General features: G+C 36.3%; 1 protein-coding gene across 1 annotated transcript; it reads left to right on the plus strand.

The window, feature by feature from the left end:
* Positions 1 to 6161: 6161 nt before the first annotated feature.
* LOC139357563 (tripartite motif-containing protein 51-like) lies at positions 6162 to 12486 on the plus strand. Its single transcript, XM_071075432.1, has 6 exons — positions 6162 to 6572; positions 6854 to 6949; positions 8759 to 8989; positions 9702 to 9724; positions 10678 to 10775; positions 11854 to 12486. The coding sequence occupies exons 1-6, from the start codon at positions 6162 to 6164 to the stop codon at positions 12351 to 12353; spliced, it is 1359 nt and encodes a 452-aa protein (XP_070931533.1). The 3' UTR covers positions 12354 to 12486.
* The last annotated feature ends 2314 nt before the right edge of the window (positions 12487 to 14800 follow it).

Below are 14800 nucleotides of genomic sequence, written 5' to 3' on the forward strand. Positions count from 1 at the left end.
TTTCTACTCAGGAGGCAGAGATGGAGGATGGCTTGACCCCAGGAGGTTGAGGCTGTTGTGAGCTAGGAACCACCCACTGCACTATAGCCTGGGTGACACAGCCAGACCATGTCTCTAAGAAAATAAATAAGAAAAGAAAAAAAAAGTCTTTCAAATCTAACATCTATGGTACTGTTTGCAATTGCTGCCTTCATTATTTCCTTAAGGAATATAATCTATTTGATTCTGATTTATTTTATAATAATAAATTTAATACATTCTTACATTTAAAGGCATAACACTTGTGACATAAAAGCTATGGTAGCATAAAGGAAGACATGTTGAATTGTTGTGTTATTTGATTCTGATTTTTACAGGCTTCTCTCATGTTAAAATGTTCAACAACTGAATGCTTTATTCATGAGATAAATAAACCTCAAAATGTAGGCTGAAAATCAGATAGACAAACACAAAAGGAATCCCACATGTTTCTGTGGTTCTAGATAAGGCAATACATTGAAATATTTGAGGATTTATGGAGTTGGTGACATGGGACTGATTCCTGACTCCCTCCCATACAGGAAACAGGATAGAAAAGAGATTGCTTATCCTTTATGTGCTTAAGTATGAAGTTGGGACAATGGGATACATATTCGACATTTTCTGTTGGGATTATGGAAGGTGTGGGTAGGGAGATAGCAAAGTATGTGGTACATCATAGCCCATGGAGTACATTGTTCTAATATATTTATTATCTTAACAGAAATAAATAAGGGGTTTGAAGAGAAAATGACTGGGGTTTCCAGAAGAATATCTAATAAATGGGGTTTTCAAAGAAAGAAATTTAAGAGGTTTAAATATAGTCTTGGACATTCAGAGGCCACAAAGCAAAATATAATTTATTATTAAATTAATGCATTTTTATTAGCATGGATAAAATTGTGCACAGGTTTCTCCATGTGAGCAAATAAAATAAAGTAGCAATTACAATTTCAATGGAATTATAACTGTTGAATTTTGAATAATTTGCTGTAATTGAATTTTCATTAAAAAATTAACATTTCCAAAATAAAATAAATTCAGTTTTCTATGCATATTGAGAAAGCAGAAATAGATCCCCAACTCCTGTATGAAAATTTTATAATGAATTATGAAACCCAGATGAGGGAGAGAGTCTCTTACAGTTCTCAAAAATAGAATGGTAAATCAATAGAAATCTTTGTTGTAGAGGAAGGTTTCAGATGCTAGAATGGAAACAGACTCTCAGGTCCAAAAAACAGCCTTTTGTATTGAAAGGGGATGCAGTGGGAAATGAGGAAGTGTTCAAAATTGGTTAGAGTGCTCTTTGTCCACATCATATATTGTTCTTGCCCATACACACATCTCTAATGCCCATACCCATCTCTAATCCCGCTTCTGGCTTGGACTTTTAGAACCTACAAAATGTCAACTCTAAAGGGTCTTACATTCTCATATTTGTTTCATGGTTTGAGACTCATGTAGGAAAATAAGTTGTTTCATTAATAAGGCCACAGTAGACAGAAGTAGGTCTAGATTGAGAGCTCCTGATTTCCAAGGCTCTAGACTTCATCTGCCTAAAGTTGACTGTTGGGATGAGTAAATTATGTGGTGCAAAAAGTTGTTGAAGTTAAACTAGAAGCTACCCTTTTTCCTTTCTCTCCTTGCCCCAACACTTTCTGATACACATAGTCATCAGACCTTGTGATGGAATACCAGAGCCCCACCAGGGAGCCCCTGAATCTCAGCAGAGAATATCTGCAGGGTCCAGTCCATGAACTAAGGTCTCAAAGGCTTCCCACTCTTGAGTGCAGGGCTGAGCCCCCAGTACCCTCCATGCACCCGGGGCTGATCTCACCTCTGTGTGGACACTTGGATTACCTCAATCTATTGAGTTACAGAATGTATATCCAGGGGCTTCATTCTGTTGGTGATCTTGCACAGTAAACTTAGGAACAAGGAATCCTAGTTTTCTCTTTCTTAAATTTATGCCATATAACCTCGTAATGATTTGTTCAATGTGGCAAGTGGGCGAGCTTTAACTACAAGGAGGGAAATGACAGCAGCAACCATTTTGTAGCATACACACACCTCCTTCTTATTCAATGAAATATTAACCTAGGCCCTGCTGGGAAAGCAGTTTTCAGATGTAAATAAATGTTCTAATTCTAGGACTAGGAAGTCTACCCCAGTAAGTCTGACTTTACCAGTGAAAGTCCTCTGAAGGAAGACTTAGACATTCCTTGGACAAGACTAAAGTGTGAAGGATCTCTATTGTTCCAGTTGATCCCTACTGAAAGCTTTATTCCAGGACCATTGGGATCCAAACAGCAGATTGTTTTTTCCTGATTGACTGTACCAGAGACCTTATACTTCCTTCATCAGCCCCCCAATTGAGTAAACTAATTCCATGTACTAAATCCATATATGAATCTCCCTAAGTGTACATATATCTTAAGGGTTCTGCTTTTGTCTTTGAAACTTGACTGATATATGGCTGATAGATATGTTTTCACAGTTCTGTCAGTCTTGACCATAAATCTTGTGAGGTACTAGCAAATAATTCCGCTGTGAGAAGATATTTGGGTGTCCCCTTCTGGAATCTTTTCCTTCTTTTGGAGTTTCATATCACAAAACAAACTTTGGAATAGAAAAAAGCATACATAGTCTTTCCCCATCATCTGGATTCTGCATTCATGAATTTGCCTACATCCTAATAGATATTTATAATCCCAAAATCAATACTCATGGTACTTTTCTAGCCATTCTAGGATATTATGCACTATGTGGAGGAAAGTAGTTAAAAGAATAACTCGTGTTTTACCCATGAGATTGGCAAAACTTTTGAAAATTTGATAAGATGCTAAATTATTATGTGGGATTATTTGATTAATTAATGAATACTCATAGAGTGCTAAAAAACAAAAATGGAAATTTTAGTTCCCTTTGGCCTACTCTGAGAATACCATGTAGATAAAGGAGGCTTTATGACTGGGTGATGTGGCTCACCCTGTATTACCATCATTTTGGGAGGCTGAAGTCAGAGGATAATTTGAAGGCAGGAATTAGAGACTAGACTGGGCAACATAGCCATATCCTGTCTTTAAGAAAAATAAATCAATAAAAAATTAGCTATGTGCAATGGCATAAAACTCTAGTCCTTATTACTTTGAAAGCTAAAGTGAGAGGATTACTTGAGCCTTGGAATTCAAGGCTGCAGTGAGCTAAGATTGTACCACTGCACACCAGGAAAACCTTTCTCTAGAATAAATAAACAAATGAATTAATATGCCCTTAGAGGAAAGCCTGTGCCTTCGAAGAAACTCAGGAAACAGTATTAATCAATCTTAGTTAATTTCTAGCATATGTTTACCCTGATAAGATTGATGATAGGTATGCCTCATTCAAGCAGTGGTTTTTACAATGATAGTGTGATGCTAATTTAATCAGTGATGAAAAGGTGTGTACTAAATATTGCATAAACCTAATCAACTATGTCTCCACCTTTCTTAATATGCTAAATACCACTAAAGAGGTGGGTGTGGTCTCCAAAGATTCATATAAAAGGATGTAGAAGAGAGAAGCTCATTTTGCTCCAGAGGAGGACAGCACTTAGAGTTACCTGCATTCAGGTGGCCTCAGAAAGTCAGCTCTGCAGGGAATGAGCTCCTGATCTTGGGAGTACTTAAAATAACTTTTTTTTGGAAAAATCACTGCAGGAAGCATTCTTAGAGCCCTGGGGTGAGTGCAACTTATTACGAAATAGTAAATTACAGTGATTAAAATATCTACCTGTCTTAAATCTACTTAATGATATTATTTGTAACTCCTAATATTACTATTCATTTTATGACATGATGTATTAATTGTTGTTATTTTGTATATTCCAGAAGTGTTCAGTACATTTTTGTAAAATTTTAGATGTCTAGTGTTTGCTACAATAGATCTGTATATATAATGAATACATGGAATTCACATTAAAACATATATGTGTGTGTACTGCATGTACTAATATTGGTACACTGAATTAAGTAAAAAGAGAGAATTATTGAATATTATAAATGTTGTGCTTTCATAACCTTAAGCTTTTAGACATGATTTTAAATTACTAAAGCAAGGATGAGATGAAACTGGTGATACTAAAGGAAACAAGAAGGCTCTCCAAAATATCCTAGCTTAGAAATCAAAATACAGTTGTTGAGTGGATAAATGTGTAAGGCATAATTTGATACATGATACTCGTTGTCATTTTGATTGAGGCTTATGTCAGATGAAACTATGAAAACTTCCTGGAAATGGCTCAGATGACCTCTGAAAAATATTTGCTTTTTTTTTTTTTTTTTGGAGATGGAGTCTTGCTCTGTCGCCCAGGCTGGAGTGCAAAGGCACGAACTTGGCTCACCACAACCTCCACCACCTGAGTTCAAGCGATTCTACTGTCTCAGCCTCCCGAGTAGTGGGGATTACAGGCGCCCACCACTATACTGGGCTAAATTTTGTGTTTTTAGTAGAGACGGGGTTTCAGCATGTTAGTCAGACTGGTCTCGAACTCCTGACCTCAGATGATCCACCCTCCTCAGCCTCCCAAAGTGCTGGCATTACAGGCATGAGCCACCGCGCCCAGCCTAAATATTTGCAATTCTTAAATTTTCACTTTTGGCACTTAAATTTAACACTGCTCCGTAAGAGAGAGTAAGGTAAACGACTTCAAACTGCCAAAGCAAAGATTATAGTTTGTATGAGCCAGGGTTCTCCAGAGAGACAGAACCATAGGATGTATACATAACTATAACTATAAATACATATAAATTGTGTGTGTATATATACATATGTATACAAAATAATTAAAAGATACTTATATATATATATATATATATATATATATATATATATATATATATACACACACAAAAAAAATACTTACCATTGTGTTAAAATTCCCTCTCGTATACCATACATGATATGCTGCCCATGTTTGTAGCCTAGGAACAACAGGCTATACTATATGTAGGCTATACCATCTAGGTTTGTGCACGTATAATCTACAATGTTCGAACAATTTAAAAACTGCCTAATGCATTCCTCAGACCATATATCTGTCCTCACTCAACACATAACTGCACAGGGCAGGAAGTCTATTACAAGAATTGGTTCCCTTGATTATGGAGTCTGAGAAGTTGAACATAGGCTGTCATTAAGCTGGTGTCCTGGAGATACCAGTATCCTGGCTGAGTTAGAATCAGCTTTAGGAGAGGGAGAAAGCAAATGGCCTTCTCTCTGCCCTTTTTTTCGGTCTGAGCTCCCAGCTGATTGGATGGTGTCCACCCACACTGAGGGCTGCTGTTCCCCACTCAGATCACCAACTCACATGTCTCCCTGGAAACACCTTCACAGACTCCCCCAGAAATAATGCTTCACCAATTCTCCATATATTAGTTAATCCAGTCAAGTCAACACCTAAAATTAATAATAATGCCATAGTAATATAATTATACATATTTCAGTTTTAAAAAAACTGACAATATGTGAATTCACAGTTTGAGTAGCCCAAGGAAGAAGTTAATTGAAGCCACAAGAAAAATAAATCCAATATCTTTCATTATTTATTTTCTGTCCTAGTGAACATAGACTACTTTAGTTGTTGTCTTTTTGTTTATCTGGTTGGTTGGTTTGTTTTGGGGTTGCTTTTGTTTTAAAGAGCCAGGCTTCTGGGTCCCTCTTTCTGAAAATATGTCATAGAGCCCTCTGACCATCTTCTCATGTTTTCTTATCCAGTGTAGGTTTTCTACTCCTCTCCCATAGTCATTCAGTAGTTACTTGAAAGAGGAATAGGGACAAACATGATTTATTCTAGACCACTTAAGACTGAACCCAAGTTTCATATCAATCCCAGGGAATAGGTTATTGAATAGATTTGCATCATGTTATGGTCAGGAACTAGGAGCAGAAGAGGTTGTGAGTCATCTAGTCAGTGGTGTCTGCTATAAAGCTTGAAGACTCTCTTTGTGTATAAATTTTTCAGTTTTATTACAGAGGAAATAGTTTGTTCTGCTTTAATGAGCACTGTTGAGAAGAAAATATAGCTATCACATATCACCACATGTTCAGAGATTTTCACCAACCCAGACCCCAAAATGACATGCTGCTCTTTCTTCCTCAGAAACATGAATTCTGGAATCTTGCAAGTCTTCCAGAGGGAACTCACCTGCCCCATCTGCATGAACTACTTCATAGACCCAGTCACCATAGACTGTGGGCACAGCTTTTGCAGGCCCTGTTTCTACCTCAACTGGCAAGACATCACGGTTCTTGCTCAGTGTTCTAAATGCAAGAAGACAACATGGCAGAGAAACCTGAAAACTAACATTCGCTTGAATAAGATGGCTTCCATTGCCAGAAAAGCCAGTCTCAGGCAATTCCTTAGCTCTGAGGAGCAGATATGTGGGACTCACAGAGAGATAAAGAAGATGTTCTGTGAAGTGGACAAGAGCCTGCTCTGTTTGCTGTGCTCCAACTCTCAGGAGCACCGAGACCACAAACACTGTCCCATTGAGTGGGCTGCTGAGGAACACCGGGTAAGTGATGCCTCTAAACATCGATTTCTATAAAGGACACAGGAAATTCTTGTAAGTCTATTTCTTTGGAGATTGGATGATGCCATCTCTGTGTCTCTTTAAGCATGTCTGTTATGAGTTTCCTTGGCTTCACACCTCTCAGATTTGACAAATATTTGGAGAAACAAAGCAAACTATTTTCTATGGACCAATTTGTCTCTCATTTGGGGTCCTTCGTATATTAGAGAGTGAATGATACTTTAGTGTCTTCACTTGTGCTTCAATTCACGGCTCTTTTGCAGGAGAAGCTCCTGAAGAAAATGCAGTCTTTATGGGAAAAAGCTTGTGAAAATCACAGAAACCTGAACATGGAAACCACCAGAATCAGATGCTGGAAGGTTAGTACCGTATTACTCTAACTTCTCCAGCAACTTATGGTGAACAAATGGGTGACTCTTAAAATAGGAACTTGATCTCAATCCATAATATTTCTGGAATTCAATAAAAAATGAAAAAACACTTGAGAAAAAATACCCTAATTTTTTATATAAGATAATGTGACTCTTTGGTAGGATTTCTAACCAGACCACAGATGTTACCCAAGCATGCTCATCTGTCTCCATACAAACCTATAGCAATACACCAGCAAATACAAGAAACTGGGCCATTTCACAGCGTTCCCATTGGGCTGCCTGGATAACTTCCGGGCACAAGCGTTATTTGGCAGACATGGAAATTTCAGGTGAACTTTCTAAGGCTGAGTCAGCATGAATTTGAATCCTGGTGGGCAAATATATTTGAAATGTGAGTTAAATATCAGGCAGAAGGAGCAAGAGTGCAAATTTAGAGGAAGCATGAAATTAAGTATCAGAACTAATTAATATTGAATAAGTCATAACAAGTAATGGAAAAAGTGGTAAGAAATGTAGACTCGTGTCTTGATGAAGACACAAATATGCGAGAAAAATGGGAACTAGTATGTAACATAAGGAGAACTTTAGGGACTTGAGAAGAATTCTAGAAATGATTTTGTCTTTGTGGCTGTTTATCTTGAGGGTATGATATCTAATATTAATTCATTAATTCATTCTAATATAAATTCATTGAAAAATATTTTATGAATGCCTAGTGTATGTCAAATATCAACCTAGAAAATTAAGTGGTTTTTAAGAAGAAAGAAAACATACAAATCTTGCAATTGAAATGAAAGAAGCAAATGGTCACCATGCAGATATGTGAAGTACATGATGTGTTAGAGGGTAGTAGTGTCTTTGGAGAATAATCAAGCAGGAAAGTAGAAAAGGAGCACAGAGGTCAGGGACTGGGGATGAGGGTTTGGGTTTTAATTAGTGTGGTCAGAAAAAAGGCTCATTGAAAAATTCACACTGAAACAAAATATCGATCAATAAGAAATATATATATCCTCCTGTTTGCCTTCCCCTTCCTCATAAATGTAGGAATATATATGTGTATCTGGCTGTGGGTATATATATACATATATATGTGGATATATGTGAGGAATATATATACACACAGAGATACACATAGATATTCCTCATATATCCATATATAGCTATATATGAGAAATATATATATGAGTACATATATGAGAAATATGTATATATATGAAAATAATTCTAGATATAGGAAACAGCATGTGCAGTAATATTTCATTTGCATTTATTTGGGGGGTTGAGGAACCACAAAGAAATCCATGTTGCAGATTAGGGTGAGTTTGGATGAGAATAAATGAAACCTAATTAGACTATGTGGTGCTGGGTGAAATGCATTGAGTTGACAATGCTAGTCTGTGGTCATTGCATAATTTCTCATATAATGGGTTTACATAAATTGCCCCAATTCTCCAAAATAGAAAGAATGGTTTCCTATCTAGCCAATATTGCTCGATAGTTTAATTCTTAAGCAAGAACTGTGTTTTCTTTCTATAAATGTGTGTTGGAAGAGAGAAATCCATTTTTATATAACTATCTTAGAAAACATTTTATCATTAATCAAGTAAACATAACTGGGCAGAAACACCTATGTTGATATTAATGCAGAAAAAAGGAGAGGAATAAAATGTTGTGGAATCTGAGAATTGACAAGACTGAGGGTTAAAATATTGGATGTTCAGAATGCTAAGAGGAATCAGTGAACTTCAAGAGAAGATGGATACAACATTTCTATTTTGACTCTTGTCACTGCAGGATTATGTGAGTTTAAGGAGAGAAGCAATCAGAGCTGAATATCAGAGGATGCCTGCATTTCTCCATGAAGAAGAGCAACATCACTTGGAGAGGCTGCAAAAGGAGGGCGAGGACATTTTTCAGCAACTCAATGAAAGCAAAGCCAGAATGGAACATTCGAGGGAGCTTTTAAGAGGAATGTATGAGGATCTGAAGCAAATGTGCCATAAAGCAGATGTGGAGCTACTCCAGGTATGGACTGACCATGGGGTATCAGGATGTAGAACCTTCACATGCATGGGTGTTTTTCCTCTCTCCTGAAATCCAACCCCACTTTACTTCCATGATTTGTTTCTAAAAACACGTTTCTATAACTAATGCTACTCAGTTGGGAGGTTATAGCCTTTCCTATGGATTCTACCAACCGAAGGTCCCTCCTACTTTATCCACCAGCAACAAAACTTTGTGCAATGACCAAGGTAACAGCCCCAAGAAATATTTCCCATCAAAAGTCAATTATATATTTAGGATTTTTGAAAGTGGATAAAATGAGAAGTGATTCATTTGCACTTAGGTTAATTTGGAGACACGGCATGATGGAGAAGTTGGGGAATCTAGGATCACATTAATATTATTTTGAGATCCACTCATTTTGGTAACAGGGCTTAGGGAAGATGACTGAGTAGCTTCTTTATGGTTACAGCAGAGCACAGACTCTGTGGGCCTCCTCTTCCTTCACTTGGAAAGAGAATGTCTTCAAGACTGAGACTTTATCAGAACATTAATTCATGACATATGACAGACTGGGATTTTCATGAGAAAAGAAACAAAAAATGCTTTCCAGGAGGGAAAATTGTAGGAAAATAATATCTTCAGAAACTGCCTCCAAATCTCACAGTGAACTTAGTGGAAATTGCATCATGTAGAAAGCACTAAGCCTTTCTTTTTCTTTTTTATCTTACAGGCTTTTGAAGACATATTACACAGGTGAGTGCATACCAAGATTTTAGGAGCTGCTCTATCAGTTTCCACAAATACCAAGCAGGAACTTTGACACTGAAGGCATAATTGATTCAGATATTGATGTTACCTTGTGCTGGTTGTACTTTCTCCATCCCCCACCCCATGTTGTCTTCTATTTTGTTGCTATACTCAGTGATTTTATTAGGCAGTTCAATGAAAGTCCTGCAAAACCAAAAAACAGACAAAATATAAAAATAAAAATAAAAAAGAAAGAAAACAAAAAATCGGTTAAAGAAGAGGAAGAATGTGAGCATCTCTATTCCTAATTTCCTTTTTATTGCTCAAAAACCTGCATATTTGAAAGAGAAAATGTTACATTTACTACATGGCTACAAAGTCAACCAGGGGAAGCCAGGGAGAAAAGGGAAAGTATTTTAGCAGTGAAAAGTGTTGATGATTTCTAGTTTATATTTAAATATATAATTCTGTAAAACAGATGAGACGAACTATTTGGAATGTTTGAACTGTGTAGGCCTCCAGAGAACCTCAGATATAAAAGGCAGATCTCCCTGCCTGGAGCATATTTCAACACCCTGGCCTTGAGAAGGAAGCAACAAATGCAGCAGTCTTAAAAATAAACCCACCTTTCCAGATGGTGATATCAGGAAATTCTGGTGAAGTCTGGAACCCAGAATTTTATTTTTGAATATTCTCTTGGTCTTAGGATTAATGATCCTTACTAATTTGGAGCAATAAGAAGAAAGACCCAAATGAATTCTCACTCAGACAGATTTTTCTATCATGCTTGAAAATCAGGAACTGTGAATAAGAATGAATCTGAAACAGAAAATGATAATTTTGGAATTAGCAAATGTGTGGGTTAAAGGGAGTCTCATGAAATGTCTTTTCAATAAAAGTAGTTGATTTTTATGTACCTTTTGGCTGTAGATGTGGTAACTGCATCTTTCTCCTTGCAGGTATGAGTCCCTGCTGCTGCAAGTGCCCGAGCCTGCGAATCCAGAGCTCAGTGCAGGGCCCATCACTGGACTGCTGGACAGGCTCAATGGATTCAGAGGTGAGTGTCAGCCCATTGGCAGAATTCCCACAGTGTATCACTTCTTGTTAGAATCATGGGGGTAATATTTTACCCTTCATCAAATCGTTATTTCATTTCAGAAGGAAGTGAGCGATATGACTATGCAACCCTATTTTATCTGTGTTTCTATTTATAGTCCAATTTATAACATGAAGAGTAAAACATAGTGAAAAACAAATATGTTCTGGGCTCACATGGATAGAGCTATATTTTGGGTAAATGGAATGACATAAGAAATAAAAAATTGAATAAATGGAACAATGCTCAGAAGGAAGCTTAATAATCCAAAGTAACATAAAAATTTTACATTTCTTTACTGTATTTCACTTGCATTGTTAAAAAACAGTTTTTTGGGGAATAGAGTTCACAGCAGTTTGTTGGAGTATTTGTATTTTCTTACAATAAATGTGTATTATTGATACAATGTAAAAATTTGACTTACTATGTAAAAAGAAAGAAGAAATTATTTTGTAAATAGAAAGTAAAAATAGAAATTATAATTTCAGTTCAGTTACAACATGAAGACCTACATGTAAAATCTAAAATTCAGTTTCAATCTAGAGCTAGCAGGGAAGTCCACAGAGTGACTGGTGAAATATTTTGCAAAAATCTGCCTTAAGTTACCACTTATAATGTGAACATATGGACTTTTATCCAGTTATCTAGAGCAGTGCTTGAATAAACTAAAATCTTCCCATTCTTGTCAAAAGTATATCACTAGTATTTAAGAACAAGAAATATTTTAATAATGACCTTGATAGCTGAAGGGCATTCGGGGCATATAACATTTCACTTTTACATTGGAAATTGGATTAAAACAGGCTGGTTTTATATTCAACTCTCAATTTTTGAGTTTTCAATACATTTTCAATGTCTGCTTTTAGGATGTTGTTTTTCCTATAGAGAATATTAATCATCCTTATACTTGATTAAATGTTGTAATCAAAATTCTCCTGTCCTTGTAACTTCAAATTTCTTGGTAGAACAAATTTTCCCTCAAGAATTCTAATTTCTATTATTTACATATATCTATACTTTTTTTTTGTTATTTCTGCAGTTGATTTTACTCTGCAGCCTGAAAGAGCCAATAGTCATATCTTCCTGTATGGAGATTTGAGAAGCATGAATGTTGGATGTGACCCTCAGGATGATCCCCACATCACTGCAAAATCTGAATGTTTTCTTGTATGGGGTGCTCAGACTTTCACATCTGGCAAATATTATTGGGAGGTTCATGTGGGGGACTCTTGGAATTGGGCTTTTGGTGTCTGTAACAATTATTGGAAAGAGAAGAGACAGAATGATAAGATAGATGGAGAGGAGGGACTCTTTCTTCTTGGATGTGTTAAGGAGGACGCTCACAGCAGTCTCTTTACCACCTCCCCACTTGTGGTGCAATATGTTCCAAGACCTACCAGTCGGGTAGGATTATTCCTGGATTGTGAAGGTAGAACCATGACCTTTGTTGATGTTGATCAAAGTTCCCTGATATACACCATCCCTAATTGCTCCTTCTCACCTCCTCTCAGGCCTATCTTTTGCTGTAGTCACTTCTGATCAGAGACAAGTCAGAAGTGTGTCTATATGCTGTGGGAACCCATTTGTCACAGAAAGCCCTCTTTTCTGCACCTCATCAAACAGGACAAATAAGTTATATTCAATGTCTTTAGTTGCATTCTAATGTCATCAAACCTCATTTGTAGTGTTTCTATTAAATATGGTGAAAACTTTAAAACCACGTGTATTGGTTCTTTGTTTAATCGTTTTTGGAAAATCATTACCCATGATGTATGGAATAGAATATATTCTCTGGTTTTTCATTATTTCTGAATGTCACAAAGTGAAATAATAGATGACAGAGTTGTCTAAACGAAGTTAAAATCAAAGGAACAAAGTAGGGATCTTGGGCTTTATGAAAAAACTTGGAGGCAAAAGACTGAATGGTAACCTGGCAATATTTTCTGTCTCTTCATCTAATATTTTCTGTCTCTTCATACTTATCCATGTGTTTTATTTATGAATCTATACTTTGAGGTCATCTTATTTGACCTCCTATGCTGTGCTGATCTTTCTAAATCTCATATACACAAATGCTCATACATTATTAGAGTGTTTTTCTACAGTGAAATTTACAAGGTGATCAGGACAATGCTGGATCAATTAAATATTCAAATGGACATAACTGAATACGGACCCCTACCTCAAACCATACACCGTTCATTTCCACATGGATTCACATTCTGAAGGTGAAGGGAACACAATAAAATATTCTCACAGAGAAAGATTTCCTAACCAAGACAAAAATGTAACAATTAAGAAGGAAAATTTAGTGAGTTTATATCAAAAATGATGACTTCTGCGTTTCAAAATATACCACCCAAGAATTAAAATGCAAAGGAAGAGTGGAGAAAAATATTTAACCCAACATATATGCAATAAAATACAATACATGTGATTAATGAATGTAATCAATAAAAGAAAATGAACCCAATATAAAATTGGGAAAATATTTGAACAGGCACTTCATAAAATTGGAGGCATAAATAACTGGACAAATATGTAAAAGGGATTACTTGTATTAGTTTTCAGAATAATAAAAATTAATCCATAAGTTGAACTACAGGCGTCCATAAAAATTAGCAAAATTTAAAGACAGATAATATTGTGTTGTTGTGAAAGACAAAGAATCAGTGAAAGTTATTCATGGCTGGAGGGATGTAAACTGAAATACTTCTCGGCAAACTGACTATGAGCATTCCTTATGGGCTAGATATTCTAACTCTAAAATAGATTCCACAGGTTGCCTATGTGTATTTCAAGATAAACACAGTGTTGATCATTGCATCAATTTTTATAGTAGCTCCTAATTGGAGACAAAATAAATACTAATCAACAGTAGAATTGCTAAATAAATTGTGATCTCATCATAAAAAATAATTCTGTAAAACAAAGATAAGATGAAAATGCAATAAATTAATGAATCTCAATGAGAAGAAGAAGAATTGAAACACACAAATGTTATATTATAGATAAATATATTTAGATAAATTGTGAACTCCATTAATTGATACTAGAAGTTAGAATATTGAATAATATTTTGGGAGGTAATCGTTAGGAAACTGAAAAATTAACCAGGATGAGATACAGGAATCATTTCAATCAAAGAGAGAAACTAAGTATTTTTCAGGCAGAAGAAAATTATATACATATATAAAATATTTTAATGTATAAAATAAGAAGCTTGAAATAAATGAATTTGATGTTATGCCTAATTTTTCAAATGCATATATATGTATATATATACACACACACACACACACATAATTTAATTTATGGTAAGTTAACATCAAGACATAAACTTTTTTTATTATTATACTTTAAGTTCTGGGGACATGTGCAGAACCTTCAGGTTTGTTACATAGGTATACCTGTGCCATGGTGGTTTGCTGCACCCATCAACCCATCATCTGCATTAGGTATTTAGCCCTGTGATATCCCTGCCCTGCCCCCCACCCCCCAACAGGCCCTGGTGTGTGATGTTCCCCTCGCTGTGTACATGTGTTCTCAGTGTTCAACTCCCACTTATGAGTGAGAACATGCAGTGTTCACTTTTCTATTCTTGTGTTAGCTTCCTGAGAATAATGGTTTCCAGCTTCATCCAAGTCCCTGCAAAGGACAAGAACTCATCCTTTTTTATGGCTGCATAGTTTTCCATGGTGTATATGTGCCACATACATTGGTTTTACAGTCTGTGAAGAGATTCACAGAATATCACATTTTAAGATCTGTATTTACCTCCCCATCTCTCCCGTGTGACACTGCCCAGAGCAGTGCCTTGAGAACTTTTGCAGCAGGGAAAGCGGCTTGGAGAAGCATGCCTGGGAGACGATGTGGCACTGCCTAGCTGGGTCCTCGGCTGACAGAGGTGAGGGTAGGGCTCATGGGGACTTGGTAATGCTGTGAATTATGTATGTGTGGCAGGAAGGTGCCACAATGCCAAGGTC

This window comes from Macaca nemestrina, chromosome 12 (genome assembly GCF_043159975.1).
Source record: "Macaca nemestrina isolate mMacNem1 chromosome 12, mMacNem.hap1, whole genome shotgun sequence".
Classification (NCBI taxonomy): Eukaryota; Metazoa; Chordata; class Mammalia; order Primates; family Cercopithecidae; genus Macaca; species Macaca nemestrina.